This window comes from Falco peregrinus, chromosome 3, assembly GCF_023634155.1.
Source record: "Falco peregrinus isolate bFalPer1 chromosome 3, bFalPer1.pri, whole genome shotgun sequence".
In the NCBI taxonomy this organism is placed as follows: Eukaryota; Metazoa; Chordata; class Aves; order Falconiformes; family Falconidae; genus Falco; species Falco peregrinus.
The window spans coordinates 21,172,085-21,192,296 of record NC_073723.1 but is presented as its reverse complement, the minus strand read 5'-3'; the positions used below and the strand labels follow the sequence as shown (position 1 = coordinate 21,192,296).

Here is a 20,212-nt window from a genome sequence, read left to right as displayed (position 1 = left end):
GATCAGCAGAAGTATGTGCAACAGTAGGTGTTAAGGGTTTCTCTGACAGCATGAGGCATTTGGATGGTACACTCCTAAGCTCATTTTAAAAGAAATGACCGGGCTTTTATTTTCACTGTTATACAGCCCAAATTTATCACAATTGGAATAAAACACTTAGCAAAAAAACCCATAAGCACCTCCTTGTCAAGAAACCATTATCTAAATAGCCTCCGAGATGTATCACAAGCACAAACCCACATTTTTCCTTCAGGAGATGCCTTTCAAAGCCAAGAGGTACAAAAGTCAGGATAAAATGCAGGTTCAAAAAAGATGACCCAAGGTCTACACACTATAATTCAGCATACATGAGCTCCAATCCAAAACATGGAAACACTGAGGAAATTTAAGGTAAACCACCCTAAAGAATGAAGTGACTGTGTAGGAGGTTGTGTCCCTTAAACCTACAAGTGGATGCTTTCATTTAAACATAAAGCAGTCATAACTCACATCATTGTAATTCTCCTTGGAGTATTTTATGTGCTTTATCACAGATGCATTGACTTAAAGCATTAGCAGATTTGGCTTATCTTTCCCCTATGTATTTGTGTATATATGGCCCTGCTCACGACAACTGATTGGGAAGCTGAGCTCAGATTTAACATGGCCATTTGCTCTATCGCTATAAATCTCTCACCCAAAAATAACTGCAGGAGGGGTGAGGAAACGAGGAAAGTTCTGAGCACAGCCAGGGCTATATAAAAGTATCTCCTGAACTCCACTTTGAACTGCATTTTAGAAATACTTGAGGCACCTGAAGCTTTTTTTAAGTCCACACCAAGTCCCTCAGGTATTTCTGAACATGCCAGGTTACAGCCAGAGCGCTGTGCCATCTGGGTCCTCTTGGTAGGACAGAACCACCATTACAGGACAACAGAAGCCAAGACTGTTTAAGAAACAGCATTATAAAAGGCATTTTAAGAATCCGAGTTATAAAAGCTGTGGTTCTAGTCTAAAGAATGAGTCCATTAAAGAAAGTGTCACTAGATGCTTCCAAGTTTATTATGTGCTAGTAACTCTGGGCTGAATGTGCTCAATTTGTGAGTACAAAGACGTTTTTCTTCTAACCGCCAATCTTAAAAACTCAAGCTGGGATCTAAGAGGTGGGGTGGGTTTTCCATTCTCATACCTCATTACCAGTAAACATCAATTAATATATACTTGATTATGTAGCTGTAACTGATCCTTACTATTCTATTTTTTAATCTTGAAACCCGTTCAAATACAAGAGCCAAAAACTGCAAACCAGGCTACGGAGTTTACACAGCGATGACCCAGCGCCTATACACCGTAACTCAGCATAAGTGAGCACAAATCCAAAACATCTGACTAAAGCCACAAATGTTGCAAAACTAATAACCCAGATAAACGGTGAAGATATCACAGTTTAGAGGCAAACCCTCCGCAGACGACTGCATGGGTTGTTACCGTCCTCTGAACCCCTGCCAGCATCTTTTCAAGGAAGGAGGTGCTCGGGGCTCCATGTATTATCCTAGACACAGTCACAAAAAGCCAGATAGGAAGGCTATTACCTCCCTATATTATCATATAGTATCTCTGTCATCACTTCCCTGGTGGCAAGCATACAGTATTGTGAATTTATATTTAACCTATGGCTTAAACGCTAGAAGGGCAGGAGTTTATCAAAATGGCTTTGAGCAACAACGTGTACTCCACCCACATATGCTACAAGCCACCAGACCGGCTTAGATGAACCCAACTTGGAGCTGCCTCCTCTCCCTGGGATCAAGGCGGAAAGCAGTTTAAGTCAATAGCCATTCTGTAATGAAATGAGATTTTTAGAAGACTATCCTAAATTACAATTAGTTCACAATAATTAGCAAGGAACAACAACAACAAAAATAGCATTCATTCACTTAAAATGATTTTTAATGTTATAATGACTGGTACATAATTATACCAGAGAAGGGCTATTTAAAAGAAAGGAAAAAAGATAACTTCAAAAGAAGAGAATTCATTTGGTGTTTATTTGCTTCAGGGTTCTAATTACTCTGGAAACTAGCAACCCTCCTGATAGGATTACTGACACGAACGCAACTGCAGCTGCAAGGAACGCTGAGCGCATCAGTTTTTTAGCACCATTAAAACAGTCCTCTATAAATACCAGATGCATCTATCTATCTATTACTCTCCCTTCTCAGCACTTACTAGCCGAGCAGTCACACAGCATATCACAAAAATTAAATGTGTAGCTGTGGCAGAACTGGCGCAGTAGAGCAAGTAATTTGTATCAGGCTGTGTAAGAGTTTAAGTTTTATTATTAAGAATATGTCACAGATATACAGGCACCAGTTCATCTTTTTTCCCCTTATAGTTCAGATTTATACATTTATTAATAAAATCCAGATGGTCATTTCAACACCCCCATTTAGCAGAATAAGCTGGTCAAATCTGGTCAGAGTCGCATGGACTTCATGTGGCAAAGCAGAGAGCCCTGGCAACTTTAATTGTTGCCGTCTAGCGGAGATTTATGATGCTATCCATCCTGGTCCTAGCTAATAAATCACATCTTCCACCAGTCTTCCGTGGACAAGTTGGATGGAAAAGGCTGGTAGGTCTCATTAGTGCTCCCAAAAGTGGTGCAGAGGTAGGAAGGGAGCCATGAGGCTTGGCATTGCTTTCACTTTTGCTCACATGGATTCTCAGAGAATTGCTTTACCCGACGGTGTTTTGAAAACCATCAAGAGAAGGATTTTTCCTCAGGAACACAGGATGGAGGAGCTTCGAGCTGGCATTCAGTTCTGGTCCCACCACAGATCTCGCATGCTCTTCTCATCAGGGTCTGGCAGGTACAACAGCCATACAAAACAATAGCTAAAAGAGCTGGAAAATATCTTCAAATGTCAAGGTTTTGCATTCTGTCCATCCCCCTTGCTTTTCTAGCAAGCTTGTAGGAAAAATAAATGTTGCAGGGCAGTTAGGCATTTCTTAGGTCCAATCTGAACAGCATCAAGAAGAAAAAAGTAGAAATGTTCTCTAAAATAATACATTTATCAAAACACAGGGACATGCCAAACTGGCAGTTTGACCTCTAACGGTCATTGTGTGGCGACATCAGTGGAGAAATTAAAAATCTTACGTTATACACTTAATAACTGTATTATTGTAAGACTTGCAAGAGAGGCAGGGAGCCTGCACTTACAACTACACCGTAAGTGTCCTGATGCCTGGCAAGACAAATCAGACTGGGCACAAGTAGCACACCGGTGAAGAAAAGGTGAGTTCCGATATTTAATATCTTCATAAGTGATCTGGATGATGGGATCAAGTGTACCCTGATGGAGTTTGCTCATGATACCAAAGTGAGTGGGGAAGTGGACACTTCAGAAGGGAGAGCCACCCTGCAGGAAGACCTGGATAGGCTGGAAGAGTGGGCTAACAAAAACCTTAGGAAGTTCAACAAGGACAAGAGTAAGGTCTTGAGCCTGTGAAAATATAATCCAGGACTGCAGCACAGTCTGGGATGTACCTGGCTGGGGAGCAGCTCTGTGGAAAGGGACCCATGGGTGCTGGTAGGTGGCAACCTTAATGTGCACAAACAGTGTGCTGCTGCGGCAAAGAAAGCCGACAGGATGCTGGGCTTTATCAACAAGGGCATCACCAGCAGAGACAAAGTTGTCATTATCCCACTCTACTCAGTGCTTGTCAAGCTACACCTGGAATACTGCTCAGTTTTGGTCCCTGCTGTACAAAAATGATGTGGACAGGCTGGAGAGGGTCCAGAAAAGGGCCACGAAGATGGTCAAGGACTGGGATGCCTGCCATATGAGGAAGGGCTGAGAGAACTGGGTTTGTTCAGCCTTGAGAAAAGGCGGCTTAGGGGGAGACCTTATCACCATGTTCCAGTTTTTAAAGGGTGTCTACAAAGAAGATGAAGACTCCCTTTTTACAAGGAGTCACATGGAAAAGATGAGGGATAACGGGTCCTACTGCGGAGATGCTAACTAGACATAAGAGCAAAATTTTTCAGAATGAGAACCATCAGCCATTGGAATCATCTCCCCAGGGAAGTGGTGGATTCCCCACCATTGGACACTTTTAAGGTTTAGCTGGACAGGGTGCTGGGCCATCCTGTCTACACCACACTTTTGCCAAGAAAGGTTGGATGAGATGATCCCTGAGGTCCCTTCCAACCTTGTATGGTCTATGATCTTTGCTGTCATCATTGGGCAGCTCTGCAATGTATACAAAAATATTGTTTGTCTAATTCATGTGAAAACATATTTACCTATCAGTAATGAAAACATTCCCCTACTCCTCATGCCAAGTGCATTCCCAACATAACACGAAAAGAAAGTCTGCGTGCTAGAGCATAATGTACGGTACAGTGATCCAAGTTTAAATTACCTGGCTCAAGAAAAGGTGCTACGGTAGCAGAGCACAAAGCTTTTCCTCACACAGGTAGGCTCCTCCGAGCTCCCTGGCTGGATTATGTTTCTCCACAACACACTGCAGAAGGCAGTGCAGACGTACCCAAAGACAAGGCAAACACAGCGGATGCAGAGACACCAGGAAACAGCGAGACATTGGTCAGCAAGACAGCAAGCAGTCAGCACATTTCAGAGCTCAAATGCTCGCAGACTTGCAGCCAGCAAGGTGTACAGTCATCAGGTAGGATCTGAAGGAGACCATAGGGCGACTTTGTGGTAGCTCTCAGGGAGCTCTTCCCAAGGAATAGCGGAGGTGATACCATAGACATGGGTGATGGGAGGTGGAATTGCAGCAATGGGGAATGACCTTGCTAGTCCATAAAAGCTGCCAGGGAGGGAGGGAACCTAAGAAGGGCTGGAACGAAAGAGAAGCAGCTTAGATTTCATATGCACACAAGAGCCAGGCCTGAAAAGCATTCCTGATTACCTTGTGAGGGGCAGTTTCCCAAAGACTGCAGAAGCTCGCCTTGCTTCTGCTTGCAGGCGTCACAGAGGCAGGTTCACAAAGACAGTAATGCTGGCCTGGAAATACCTGAAGTCTTCACTTATTTTTGTTGCATATGTAGCAGGAGGAAAAGACTGTATCATATCTTTGTTAATGACCTCCTTAATGAAAACAGAATGAGACAGTACTGCAAGCCCTAATTGCTGGCTAATGCTTAAAACAGCAAATAGTACCTATTTCTTGAGCAATCCGTTACATTAAGCACCACGCTTACTTCTTCCTCACATTTCTGAGATGATGTTCAGCTTTCAAAGGGTAAGAAAGGGAATGAGAATGCTGCCTGCAGTCTCATAATAGCTTCAGTGGTGAAAAAGACACAGCTTCATGATTTCCAAAGTTGCTATTTTTGTACATGCTTGAAGAAAGCACAGTTTAACAAAACTTCACAATCAGCGATCCTCACAAAATGTTTGGCATGTATTTGCCAGTTTTTTACTAAGCTAATTCATTTATTTTAAAAGCAGCTTAGCAGAGATAACCACTCAGATTTATATTTGCATTCTTCTGTATGATATTCTTCAGTAGAAATGAAATACTTTGGAGATAAAAACAATCATATTGTTTCATTAGCCTGAAATATTTCAGATAGAGACAGCAATAAAAATAGATAGCTTTTAGATATGAGCACAGCAGAAAAACTGTGTTTCATAGTGAGAGCTCAGAATGACTCCAGCAAATAACCTACTCTTCTAACAGAAAAAAGTCCAAGTGAGGTCAGGTCAGCCCGGACCGACTCATTCAACTGATGAAGGTCTTATAGCTCTTTGAGCTCTGTGTGTTCTGCATCCTAATACACCAAGTTTCAGCGCTTCCCAGTGCTTGCTTTATCTCATAGGGAAAAGCAAACACAGGGGTAAATGTTTCCATAAACTTGAAAGACAGAGCCAACCTTATGATCTACATACATTATTTTCCCTGAAGGCAAGTCAAGTAGGATGCCATTCACGTGTAGATGTCTCAGTGTTCTTCCTCCTTCAGACTCCTGATGAGACATCACTCCTGACAGGAAACGTTTATGAATGTCCCTTTCTCCAAGTTATCACAAGATTTAAGGAAGTTTGTGGAAGTCAGTGTGAGCCCCAAATCAGATTTTAATCAATGCTTGACTGACCTCCTAATGCATTCATTTCATTGCAGAAAAGCTAAAACAGGCATTCTAGAACCAAAGCACTATCACATAAAGCAAGCAAGAAAACTCCAGACAAAATACTTATTTCCTTTTCATCCTGGAAAGTTACTAAGACTTCACTAGAATATTACACCACAACCTGGTAAAGCTTTTCAGTATGACCAGCACAGTACCCTGTGGCAGTCTATAATTCCGGCTTGTTGGTATTAACAAACAGGAGACAACTTAGAACTGAAAAAAGAACTAAAACAAAATAAATGATACACTGAACTTCGACAGCCTTTCAGATTCGAATGTTATTGGTGTGTATCACTGAGATTTAATTTTTAAACTTCTGAGGTACATCAGAAGTTATTTTGGGAACTTAAGCTATGAGGCACAGGCTGACATTTTGAGGTATCATCGGAAAGATTACAATGAAATGTTAAAGAGAAGAACTATTCCCTCTAGGCCAACTGAAACAGGAATGGTGCATTCTCATCTCTCCAAGTCCACCACAAGCCCTAAATTGTACAACAGCACACTTCAATTATTCCCCTGCTTTCACTGTGCTAAAAATAAGACTGACATCATAAGCCAATTTTAACTAATATTATAAAGCTAAGTGCATGCCAATGTCAGTAAATGAAACGTAAAATTAATTGTGCTGCAGAAGAAAAAAGCCTTGTGAAAGAATTCACTGTAGTAGTAAACGGTGAGCGCTTTGTATGCCCTCAAGCTTCACTGAAGTCATTACTACTTAGATGTCATGAAGGCTAGTTTCACAAAGTCTTTTTCAACATGATGTTCATAATTTATTATCAGAAAGACACAAAAAGACAGCTAGCCAAACCCCGGGACTCACCGGGAGTTAGCTTCTCATGATTTCAAGGGGCAGTATTTGGCCTCAGACTTGCAGATGGAAGGATGTTTATAACTGAAGTTTTGACAGAACACAACATTGTCTACTCTAGAGAGACAAAAGGTATCATTTTCTGAAATAAATACAAATGTCATGTTCTCAAAATGGGCCATCATTAACCTAGAGAGCTGAAACCTGAACATGAAAGTAAACAGATCAGAGGAACTTTTGATAACTGGCACTCAGCATATCGGCTTTCTACACAGTCTCAAATCACTACTGCTCACTTCCCTGGCTGAACAAGATTTGACTGCTGATAGCAATATACTCCCAGGGCAACTATGGATGGGTCAACTGACTCCTGTATGTTACCTTCATGCTTTAATTACAATTTCAGGTAGAGTAAGTCTCTTCTGGTGGTGATTGCATTAAGAAACAGGAGGCAGGCAGGTAAGGTTTGCAGGACGGCACAGCGAGGGAGCAAAAATACTAACTTGCAAAACCTTTTTTTTTAAAAAAAAAACCCACCCCCCCCCCCCCCCCCAAAAAAAAAAAAACAAAAAACCAAACCAAACCAAACCAAACAAGCAAAAAACCTAATAACTTGTAAAACCAAGAGAAAACCAAGATGATGTTGAAATCCATAGGAGAGACCAGATCCTTTTAGACTTCTTCCTCTCTTAAAAAGTCACTTTTTTCTCACAACTGCAGTTTTAAGTGGTTAATCAAGCAATAAGGGAGAATTGAATTCGATGCACAACAGTTTTAGGACCAGAAGCTGAAAGTGCAGCGATAACTTGTTCCATGCTTCCCGAGGGTGTGCAAAATGCAGGTCTGAGTGAGTCACCGGACAGGCAGGGGAGTTCTGGGACACAAATGGCCAATTTAACAAGCATACTAATGTCCACTGAAGGGAATGACAATTAGAAGTGCAAGCTGTGTCTTAGGGGTGAGATGAAGACACAATGAGGAGATGCAGCTGTTTGGAAGGAAATGTGTTGAGCTGGGATCACTTTGTGTCTTTTATCTGTGCTCTACCACAGAGATCCTGACTCTGCTACAAAAATATTGACCACACTTTTGTTGAAGATGGTTTCAAACCGATCTAGGTATCACATGAATACATTCTTATGTATAAAACATGGCCTTTGAACTCCCTGTGTCTTGGTCCTATACTGTAGAGGGGATTTTTGCCTACTACACAGGGACGAACACTATGAAGTGTTAGCAAAATGCTGTGACTAGCTGGTGCTGGAGAACGAAGAAGCATTAACAATCAGCCTTGTTCCCAACGCTGCTCTTGATCAAAAGAGGTTACACTAAACATCTATAACTATAGCAGAGTTATAATTAGTAAGTGTAATAATAATAATTTTCAGAACATCTGTGGCCATGCTAAGACCACCAGTTTGTCAAACGCTTAAGACAGCCAGTAACGTTGCTCTGTAAGCTTGTAGCCTGTGATGCTTACATGCCAAGGTTTTTGCATATGTGCTCACGTTTGAAGAACTGGTTCCCAACACTGTGGCCACAGAACTCCATCACCATACATAATTTAACATGGCCACGTGAAATTTAGTTTAATATGCAAAGCAAAGATCACATGAAGTGATAAACCTTTAATGTCAGCGGAGTTGAAGGTGACACACTACCATAAACCAAAAACACATAAAGCAGTATTTGTTCTTCCTGTCATCCTCTGCTAGACGACTTGATAACAAAATGACACACATGTATTTCCAGACTTAATCTGGATGCACAACAAAGCCTAAAACTTAAACTAACAGGCCTCAAGGATCTGGATCCAAGAATAGACTGTGCCAAGAGAAAACAGTGAAATCTGATGATTACACTTTTCAAAAGAATGATCCCTCAAATGTGTCATGCCAAGATTATAAATGTAACTGAATATCCACAGAACCTACAGGCAAAATTTAAAATAGAAACCAGCCTTTAAATACAAGAATTTCAACCTGAGCCAAAGCTGAGTGTATTTTTCTTTAAAAACAACTTTTGCTAGTTGCTTATTTTCAGTGTATTAGTCATTAATATTGACACTGACCAGTAGCTTCTTCTTGCTTACACCCAATTTAAAAGAAATAATAATAATAATAATAATTAAAAAGTCTTATACCTACCGGAAAACCAACTTTCTTTCCCTACCAATTTTGACCTTTTCTGTTTGGAAGACATTGATTTTTTTTTTTTACCGCCTGTTTCTAATGGAGCTTGAAATTAACACGGCTTTTTGTTTACCTCCTAATTTGTGCACCACCATCATCAGCGCTGTCAGCACAGCTCTGGGAATAGGGCTTGTTTACTGCTTCTGCATAACCAGCAGAAGGAGCATAGGAGCAGAAAATAGGTTTGGTTTAGACTTTTGTCTTTATTTATGTTTTTTGACCAGGTCCTTTCATAAGTTATATATTAATGACTTGAGAGATAATGTGGCCCATTTTGTCAATATTTCTTAAATGGAACATAGAAAGACTTGAGCTAGCTCGGGGATATGTTGAATTCCTCTGGCACATATATCATAAAAAGTTGGTGGTATTGTTGTGCCAGTCCGAAGCATCTGTCAGCCATACGCACAGTGGGAGTTTCAGTGAGACCTTGCACCACCTGGAATAGCAGCTACAGAAGTCCCACAGCAACTCATTCTCCAAGGAGCTGCTTTGTCCTAATCTCTGCATTAAGACAGGCTCCAATATCAGAGCCCCTGAAGTGGTGCAGGAACAACGTGATCTCCTCTTCACAGAGATGGATCAAATACTCAGGACCAGTATGCAGGCTTGTATTCTTGAAGACGTGCAGCCTTACCATCTCTGTAAGAATAAGCTTATTTATCTTGGTCACTGCTGAAGTGCATGGGCCAGGGTCTGGTGACACATAAATCAATTTGAGTAAGTTACCATCCCATTATCCTGTCCATCAGCAGCTGTATGGATGCTACATTATATGTCCAATTAGTATTATAATAGGTCATTGTATAGCTGACATTTGTGATACACTATCAAACCATTAATATTGCCAACTAAAAATAACTCCATCCATTTTCCATATAAATTATATGGACTATAAATTCTTCGTACTGATGTTGTTTCAGTGAAAAGGGATGGACTACATGATCTGTGAAACCTGGTTCATCTGTTTTCCATTACTATTCGACCTAGATTTTTTCCCTAAGAACCTTTCTGATCCAAGGCAAGAGAGAACAATTCTATTCCCAAACATCCCCATGCTGTGACACCATCCACTCTTGTACGAATGCTGGCATAATCTGTACAAGTAAGAAAACTATTCATTTATAAAAATATTCTAAACAGTTGCTTTATTTTGTTTTTCAAACCAGATCCACCTCTAAAGTATTATACCCACAAAAACATACAAGTCTGACCACCTGCCTCAGGAACGTGTTTCTTGTTGCTCCTGTCAGAAACATACCCTTTTCCCCAAATACAGTACAACTTCCTACTTTGCTCCCCAGTTTCCTCCTGCTTATCATATACCATTTGATTACTCAAAATTTAGCACCGTGTTCATTCAATGCCTTTGATGATGTGCTACATATCTAATCATTAGGTATTCCTTAATAAAAATCCGATTTCATTCCTTGTGAAGGATCAAGAGCTGTGTTTTAAATACAGCAATGCGGTATGCTGAAAACCATGCCTTACTTGCTCTGTCAACTGTGCTTCTATGTTAAAAAAGTACCTTTTAGTAAACTCAAACATACAGCCTATTCCAGTTGTTTCTTTTTCTGTACTCTCTCCACTCCCCAGATGACAGTCTTGTTGATTTCTGATTGTATCTTCATGCCTAAAGCCTTTTTCCCCTACAGAAGGTCATTAAATTTCAGAGGGGTTTTTTTCTGCATGATGCTACCAAAATTAGTTTGTCTCTCAGCACCGCCCTGTTAGCATCCCAGAGACTAAACAATTTTGCTTCCTCTGGAGACAGAAACTCAGAAAGGTCATCTCTTGACCCAACCAGACTGTGCATATGCACTTTGTATCCCCTAGCTTGTCTATGGGCTCTGTATAAATCATTATCAAGCAGTTGAAAGATGAAAGCTAATCTGATTCTTAATACACATCTGGGGAAAAAACTCAACAAAAGCAACACCAGAAACCAAAACATCATAACAAAACAAAGCCTGGGGACTTACTTATTCTTCAGCTGAAAAAAACCTGTAAGGTATGAGCAAAAAAGAAACCTTAAAAAATGCAACTCCGGGCCTCCTAAATTGACCCTAGGAGGAAGCATCAAATCCAAGGAGGAGGAGAGGTTGACTAGCCTTGGAAAGTGAGTCACTTGGCCTTTTGAGGAGAGTGGATGTCCTGGTGGCAGGTTTGTGATGGGGAGACTTCTCCATTAGTGGGCATGTTAGAAAAGCATATTCATTTCCTAAGCCATCCAATCTGATTTCAATCATCTGTTTACTTCTGGCCTCAGCTACATGGAAGAAATAACAACAGAGACTGCTAGGAGTCTCCTGAGCAATCCAGACTCAGTGGATTTTCTCAAAAATGGTTTAAATAAAAGATACTTGGACCACACCACAAGCACAGTAGGTCAATTTGGGACCTAACGGTGTCTCAGAAGAGAAATTTGCCTGCAGAACGTTAGAACAGGATTCTGTCCTCTTCCTCTGTAATCATATAGCGGGAACCATTAATAGTAAACATTTGTCATCTCTTTGCAAATAAAATAGAAGGACATCTCCTATTCTAACGACTCTGTGGTTAATACAGATGCCTGGAGCGATGGGATGTGGTGCTCTTCATTGTCATTGTTGTAGCATTGTACATCTGGTTAACCAGCTCATTCAGGCCACTGCCAAAGGCTGAATGTTAGTCTAAACGGACTATGGTCTGATTGGGAAAACCAATCTCACATGTAGCTTATCCCTGAAGTTCAAAAGCAGATCTCAAAGCAGATTCCTGGTCTTATGCTCATAGGATTCAGATTAAGTTAGAAGTATGCTGGAAGGACTTCCATAAGCATTTAGTAAAGGTTTACTAAACTAAGTTGGTTTGCAACAGCATGTGAGTATCTACAAAATCAAAAGATCTCAAAGGCATAATCTTAAAATAATGAAAATTATTCAAGTTTGTATTCTTATCCACTGCTCTTAGAATAATTGTCTTATAAACAGATTCATGCATTTGTCTGTTTTCATTTCAATTTTTGTCAAAGACTGATGTACCAGAATGTTAATGTTATATAATTATATATTCTGTAAATTAAAGCAGCATGGCGTACTGGTTGGGAATAGCACATTTCACACTTCATTACTTCTGCTGCAACTCAACCAATGTTAAGTTCTGAATCTTCTGTTTCCAGTAGTCAGGGTTTCTTCAGTTGTTACTTTTTTTAAAAAGTATTTCTGTTCCACAGTTCTTTGCTGCTTATCCACAAGCTATACTGTCCTCAGCAACGGACACGTGGATGGCAAAGATGGAAGTCTGATGATTTCCTCTAGCAACAAACAGAGAAAACAATGGAAGTGAATGGTAGGTTTAGGAAATGTATATGTGTATCACAACGTATCATAGCAGAGGGGACAGAACTGCCACCAGTGGTGCAAAGTTCAGACTACCATGGAAATGTTACAGCAAATGGACCCAAGAGCCCGACTATTGTATTTTTAAACCACAGCGTGTGTCCCAAATTCACCAGTTAACATAAATACCATGTTGCGAGATTTCTAGCAGGTCACGAAACTGTAAGGTGAATTTTTAAATACAGAAGATGATTCAAACTGATCTGCAGAAACATACACAAAGAGTATGCTTGGTAACTTAAGAGTCCTGAAATACTAATAACAACTACCTCCAACTCTGACACCTCCGAAAAATGTAATTTCTACTGGCCCTTCAAACACACAATAACCACCCAGGAATGTGCATTTTTGCTAACACAGCTATAAAAAGATTAAACCAAGATGCCACTGAAATCCACACCTTTCTTTACCTCTTAGCACATTTCTATGTTCATCTGGAGACAGTTTTGATACTAGCAGTGAGAAAAGGAGAGAGTAACTTTGATTTATTTTGATTTGTCCTCCAGAAGGAAGTCACAGTGCATTATAAACTTTTCATTTGTCTCACAAAAGCCAGATTTGCTGAGTGCAAATCAGTAATGTTGTCAGAGTGGCTGAGGTATTCACCTATAAACGTGTTTAGAGTTGTGGGTCACCTTTAAAAGACAAAAATATTTGGATTTATTCACATGGGTTTAAAAATTTATGAATGATGGAACTGTAAGACACCACGTCTAACCATATCACAAATGGGACCGTTGGTACGTTGCAATGCAAAGCTTAAAGCTGCACATATGGATTTTCCAAGCAGCAGGAGTGCCCTACGCTCCCACCAGTCACACCCTGCAGCCTGTGAGCTTCTATTACGTGTCACAGCAGAAGCACCCTCTCAGATGTGAAACCTGCCCTCATCCAGATCACAGACAGCTCAGCACAGAGTCTTTGGTTTTGGTTTGGCTTCTAACTATCAAGCACAGACAGCTCAGCACAGAGTCTTTGGTTTTGGTTTGGCTTCTAACTATCAAGCAGATAGTATGTAACAACATCTGCTGCTTTCAAAGTCACATGTGACATGCAGGGACAGCATTAGCAGGCTGACCATAAGGTCCTTCTCTGTGAGGTTCTGTGAAGCACTCTTTTTCACTTTACATTTTAAGTCATTCTGAAGTAGGACCCCTTACTGAAGCTGAAGGTTACACTATGCTAACAACACAACAATTACCCAGGGATGCAGTTAAACACTTTTTCCCATATTTCAAAGCAGATGAACTCTTTTTCAATGGAATAAACAAAAAAACCTGCCATCACTGCAATGCCACAGCAGCTTCTATTTAAGTAACTCCTATCATCTCCTTGTGCTTACAAGCACTATGAAATACCGAGACTCACAATACCATCAGATTTTATATATGGACTACCAAGGCAAATAAGGGTTAAGTTTCCAGTATGGTATGGCCCAGGAAGCCCAGAGCAGAAATAGAGCCAAGATGTCCTGAATGGCAGTCCTACACTGTAACCCCAAGCACATCCTTCCATAAAGGTACTTTATTTCAAGATGCACATTTTTCTTTCCAACTTGGCAGTTTGGCTTCTTTTTGAGACCTTTAATTATAGCTCAAATTATGTCCAATTTATTTTTCCATGTCTGTTTTTTTTCCTGTCTAGGGCTCCACTGTGTTTTCCTCTCTCCAGAAACACTAAATGCTTTAAAATCTCTTTTGTTGTTAGCAAGCAGGAAAAGAGGAGAATTTCTTGAGAATGTGTTTCTCTCCACTGAGAAAACAAAACAGATGTTGTGCTCTCCTCGGGGAGAAGGAGGGGGAGGAGAACATCAATTCATCCCACTCCTACCAGTGTGATGCCAGCAATAGATGCCCAGAGCCTGGGGAGGGATCACAGGTCAGCAGGAGAGCACCTGAAGAGCAGCACAAGGGAATTCCAGCCACTCCAGCCAGTAAGTCAGCTTCACTGGGGGCCCAGCTTAAATGCCTCAGTGTTAACACACATAGCATGGGGAATAAACAAGAGGAGTTAGGGACATGCGGATGCCAGCAGGGCTATGACCTTACTGGCATCATGAAGATGTGGTGGGATGGCTCTTATGAGTGTTGGAATGGAAGGATACAGGCTCTTTAGGAAGGACAGGCAGGGGACACGAGGAGGGCGTGTAACCTTCTCTGTTAATGACCAGCTGGAGTGCACGGAGCTCTGCATGAGGACAGGTGACATTACAGTGGGGACCTGCTACAGGCCACCCAACCAGGAAGACAATGCAGAGGAGGCCTTCTGTGGGCAGATAGGGCAGCCTCATGTTCACAAGCCCCTGGTCCTCATGGGGGACTGCAGTCACCCCGATATCTGTTGGAAGGACAACACAGCAGGGCATAAGCAATCCAGGAGGTTCCTGGAATACATTAACGATAAAGTCCTTCTCCAAGTGATAGAGGAGACAATGAGGAGAGGTGCCATGCTGGATCTTGTTCCCACCAACAAGGAGGGACTGCTGGGGAATGTGAAGCTCAAGGGCAGACTTGGCTGCAGTGACCATGACATGGTGGAGTTCAAGACCCTTAGGGCAGTGAGGAGGGCTTACAGCAAGATCACTGCCCTGCACTTCAGGAGAGCAGACTTTGGCCTCTTCACGTATCTGCTTGGTAGAGAACCATGGGATAAAGCCCTGCAGGGAAGAGGGGCCCAAGATGGCCACAGACATCAAGGGCAACAAGAAAAGCTTCTACATGTGCACTGGTGATAAAAGGAAGACTAGGGAAAATGTGGGCCTTCTCTGGAAGGAAACAGGAGATCTGGTTACCTGGGATATAGAGAAACCTGAGGTACTCAATGACTTTTTTGCCTCAATCTTCACCAGCAAGTGCTCCAGCCACACCACCCAAGCCACAGAAGGCAAACACAGGGACTTGGAGAATGAAGAACTGCCCGCTGTAGGAGAAGATCAGGTTTGAGATGATCTAAAGAACCTGAAGGTGCACAAGTCCATGGGATCTGATGAGATGGGTCCTGAGGGAACTGGTGGATGAAGTGGCTAAGCCACTGTCCATCATATTTGAGAAGTTGTGGTAGTCTGGTCAAGTTCCCCCTGACTGGGAAGGGGGAAGCATAACCCCCATTTTTAAAAAGGGAAGAAAGGAAGACTTGGGGAACTACAGGCCAGTCAGTCTCATCTCCATGCCCAGCAAGACCATGGAGCAGATTCTCCTGGAAACTATGCTATGGCACATGGGAAATAAGGAGGTGATTGGTGACACTAAGGGTACATTGTGCTTGACAAACCTGATGGCCTTCCATGATGGGGTTACAGCGCTGGTGGATAAGGGAAGAGCAACTGACATCATCTACCTGGACTTGCACAAAGCGCTTGACACGGTCCCACACGACATCCTTGTCTCTAAATTGGAGAGACATGGATTTGATGGGTGGACCATTCAGTGGTTAAGGAACTGGCTGGATGGCTGCACTCAAAGAGTTGCAGTCAGCCTACAACAAACCTGGAGAGGGACTTTTTACAAGGGCATGTAGTGATAGGACAAGGGGGAATGGCTTTAGGCTGAAAGGGAGTAGATTTAGATTAGATATTAGGAAGAAATTCTTCACTGTCAGGGTGGTGAAGCGCTGGCATAGGTTGCCCAGAGAAGCTGTGGATGCCCCATCCCTGGCAGTGCTCAAGGCCAGGCTGGATGGGGCTTTGAGCAACCTGGTCTGGTGGAAGGTGTCCCTGCCCCTGGCACGAGGGGTGGAATCAGATGATCTTTAATGTCCCCTCCAACCCAAACCATTCTATGATTCACAGCAGGTGTGAGCAAAGGCTGCTTTGTATGTGGAGAGGAAAAGAACAGCATTAAAGCAGCACCAATGGCAAATCCATTTGGTTTTTGAGCAAGAAAGAGAAGTTCATCCACCTAAAGAAAAGAAAGGATATGGGAAAAGCAGTAGGGAAAATAACACCCTGCTTCGCATTGGCAAGAGGAGTAAGGGCTACTGCCAACTTTCCCAATATTAATCTAGCATTTCCCTTAAAGCAACAGATCCACAAACTAGGGAGTGGCATGAAAACGTCTGCTTTGGTTTTTTAAAAGGTTTAATGCTTCAGCCTGAAACCACGAATAGTCTAAACACTCATATTCCCAAAACATCCAGGGCAAAATATGGGTTCCTTTAAACCTCATTATTTCTGAAGGGGGTCACACTGGACTTTTTAATACTTTAGGCTGACATTACTGGGTAACTTTCACAACCTGAAAGATTTCCTAAGCCCTTCACTGCGACTTCAAAAGACAATTTTAAAAAATCCAGAGCATAATAAGAAACAATTACTGAAATATAATTTCACCTTTTGAAACACTTCCTTTGTGTACATGTGAATACACAGTTAATAAATAATCACATTCGTCTTAACAGCAGTAAATCGTAGATAACTCGGAGTCACTGTATAAGTATTTGCAGAAAACAGCCCATTGCATATGGCAATAATTACGCAGAAACTGGCATAGTTAGTTCCAACCATTGATTTGATACTGGCCTCACTTAAGATGAAACAGTCACACTCAGTCTGTATCACACAGGGAAAGAAAGGTCAGAGCAGCTTCCTCCATCCCTGTGAAGACTGGTCTACTAACATAAAGAAAAGAAAAATGGTTTCCTTTGGAGTTTTATGGAGTTTTATTTTTTGTACTCTCACAGATCAAAAAGTATCTTTTCCTGCGTGAACTAAGTCATGTTTGCATAAATGTCAGCTCACTTTTAAGGACAGCCTTGCACTACAGGCAGCCAGTCTTATCTGCAGAGCTTAATTTAAAAAACAGGGGACATCAAATGAGCTGGTCCCAACGCTGCTTCCAAGATAAAATTTAAGAAGGGACAGGTGTTCACAGGCATCATTTATACTCAAACGCAGGCCCAGATGTATCCCTAGAATCTCCAAACTCCTTCTGTCACCCTCTCCTGGCATCTTCTTTCTTTTATGTGGGAATAACGCTACAGCAAACAAACCCCTGTCCACTTGGGAACGAAGTGCTATGGTATTTAGGTACAATTTTACTTGTTTAATTCACCTGTTTAATTTTGATAGATGCATTTTGACAAGTTCTCAGTGAGCAAAACTGGCTGTTCACACAGGGGGTCAGGGGTGCTGGAGAACAGGCAAGATTGCTGTACACCCACATTTATAAAGAGGCAACAGGCAAACGCTGCTCAGAATTGCTGAGAAGCGTTACCATATTGCATCATGAAACATCATAGCTGTATAAATGTGTGATATCACCACTAAGTGCAGCAGGGAATCAGTGGAGTCCAGCACCAGAGGCACAGGAGGAGAAAACCAAGCCAAAGTTACAGCAGCAGGCCTCTTCAGAGACACATGCTCCCAGGGACAGTATGCCTTGGAGATGACACCACAGGATGGTAATCCAGCAGATTGTATACTGATGCACAACAGAGTGCTGACTTCTGTTCTTTGGGTTAATTATGGCAGAGCTGCACTGGAACAACTCAGGCAGGGCACGGTTATATCTGCACAAACTTTTTACCGCAAATAATGGTGTCAGAGTATTGCAAACAAACCCCTCCTCCTCTGAGGACTGGGAAAAATTAAAAGATAATTCTCTTTGTTTTGAGTTGCTTTTGGCTGAGCAGTGAGGCCAGCCAGAGTCTGGAAGTGGAAATGTTGCCCTGAATAACTACCAGCAATATTCTAAGAATCCAATTCAGTTTTTCATAGGAACACTATTCTAAAGCAATGGAAAATTAAAATCCTGATCGTTTTCATTTTGTGCAATCAGCTTCTAACTGCAAATAGCCATTGTGGCCCCAGTGGCACCTTTCTGACCCAGTGTGTGCTGTGTCAGTACTGCTGCTCTGCAGTGGCCAGGAGGGCACTGGCTCAGTCTCCTTATGTCAGTGGCAGGCCATGAAATCTCAGGGAAGCAGGCAACTTAATCAGATCCTATTGACATATGCTTGGTAAGAATAGCAAAAAGGACCCCAAGTCCACTTCACCTTTTTACTCTCTTTCCAGTGAAATGAAAACTGTTCTGCTGCATGCATGAACCTCTGAAAATACTGAAGAACCATGCTAAGTTTGTCTCCATTACCCAAATGCACTCTGTTTTTTCTACTCTTGAGAAATAAACAGATTAATAAGTTTGGTCCATCAAACAATAAATAATTTGTGTGCACAAACAGATTTGATTCGCAACAGTCCAATGGTGCATGCTACCAATGCGGCAAGCTGCCTGCTGTAAATGCAATACGTTCTCCAGCTATAGGAAAGCAAAGGGGTACAGCTGCTGGAGGGTGATGTGAAATTAAAGAGGGAATGAAACGTGTGATCTTATTTAATCACACCTGGTGCTTCAATTTTTCAGTAACAGCACCCTGCTAGACTGTGTCAAATCAGTTCTACAAAGAAAAAAATTATGGATGGAAAATGAATTAACTCTTTCATCCCTGCTGTTAATACATTATAGCAGTGAGAGACATCTTTAGCAGTGGCTGTTAAGAATCCTTTTTTCTCAGATGAAAGGTGCTTGGCACCTGGCTAAATGGAGCTCAGTGGATGACAGCACTTCTGTGCCAGCAGGTGAGCATGTGCCCTCCACACTAACAGAAGCACAAATTTGAGTGTCTGTATAACCTATTATTATACACAAGAAACCTTCCCAATCAGAATCAACTTGAGGGATTGAAGTGCCAGACTGGGACCAGTCGTTTCTATTTGTTTCCTTAGGTGGGTTGCACATATGTGCAGAGAGGCAGACAGAGGAAGCAGGACAGCCGGGGACAGCAGAATGTGAAAGGGCAGAAAGCAGCGCTTCCCTTCCCTTGGATGCCTTGCTCAGCACAGATTTCCTGTAAGAGGAAAATTTATTCCAGCATTTACCTGGTTTCACCTTACTTTTGGGCTTCCCTTTTTGAAGATTTTTGTTTGTTTGTTTGAAGTCTTATTTTGCAGTTTGGGTAAATATTAAACATCAAACAGAATTTGATTCTGCAGGCATTGCATTATGTGATTACTATGTCCCATTGGCTAGTCAGACACTTTCCCAGTGTGCCCTATGTACTAATAAATCACTTGTGGTAATAGATAGCAAGGTGCTCTAATCTAATGTACAAAATGGTAATTGTGGTCAAATGTTCCATTCTTCAGGGAAAAGGGAAAAAATAATCCTTCTATATGATTTCACTCAGCAGCAGAAAATAAAAAGCTGAGGTATAATTAGCTTCACATAACCATCTTTATATTAGTTTCACAGAGAAGAAAATCAAACATGAAAAATAACTAACAGGCTCCCATTCCGGTCTCCTCATTGAATTAATGTCACCAGTACAGCCCTGGATAAAGTAAGATATACAAGGCTACCGTCTGGATGAGCTGCGTGCTTGGCGAGTAGTTCATTTTTAGAGAGGGGAAATTTCTTTATGCAAGTGTTACCTATTTAAGAAATTGGTATTTATTAGGACAATATTGTCTCAAGAGATGTCTAGTTTTTACAACATGAATTCAGCCAATTTACTGAAAAACTAAGGCATTAAAGCAACTACCTCAGAACAGTTTTAAGAACATCTTAGCCTCTTCATCATTACTTGTATAACTCATACTCAAGGAGATTATCACACCAAGGAGCATTTTTTTTTTTTAATAAATAAAAAGGTATTGTAAAAGACCTCCATAAATAGAAGATGCTAA

At 41.5% G+C, this 20,212-nt stretch overlaps 1 protein-coding gene across 5 annotated transcripts in view; it reads right to left on the bottom strand.

The window, feature by feature from the left end:
• SAMD12 (sterile alpha motif domain containing 12) overlaps window positions 1-20,212 on the bottom strand; it is a 178,813-nt gene that overhangs the window by 50,277 nt on the left and 108,324 nt on the right. The window contains exon 6 of one of the 5 annotated variants that reach the window (XM_055799674.1): window positions 2,013-2,842. The exons of 2 other annotated variants lie outside the window; for them this stretch is intronic. In XM_055799674.1, the coding sequence (XP_055655649.1) occupies window positions 2,796-2,842 (47 nt within the window). In that variant the 3' untranslated portion in view covers window positions 2,013-2,795. Of the gene's footprint in view, window positions 1-2,012; window positions 2,843-10,199; window positions 12,447-20,212 lie in introns of those variants that run through there. 2 more of the 5 variants (XM_055799676.1, XM_055799673.1) reach the window with 2 other exon arrangements.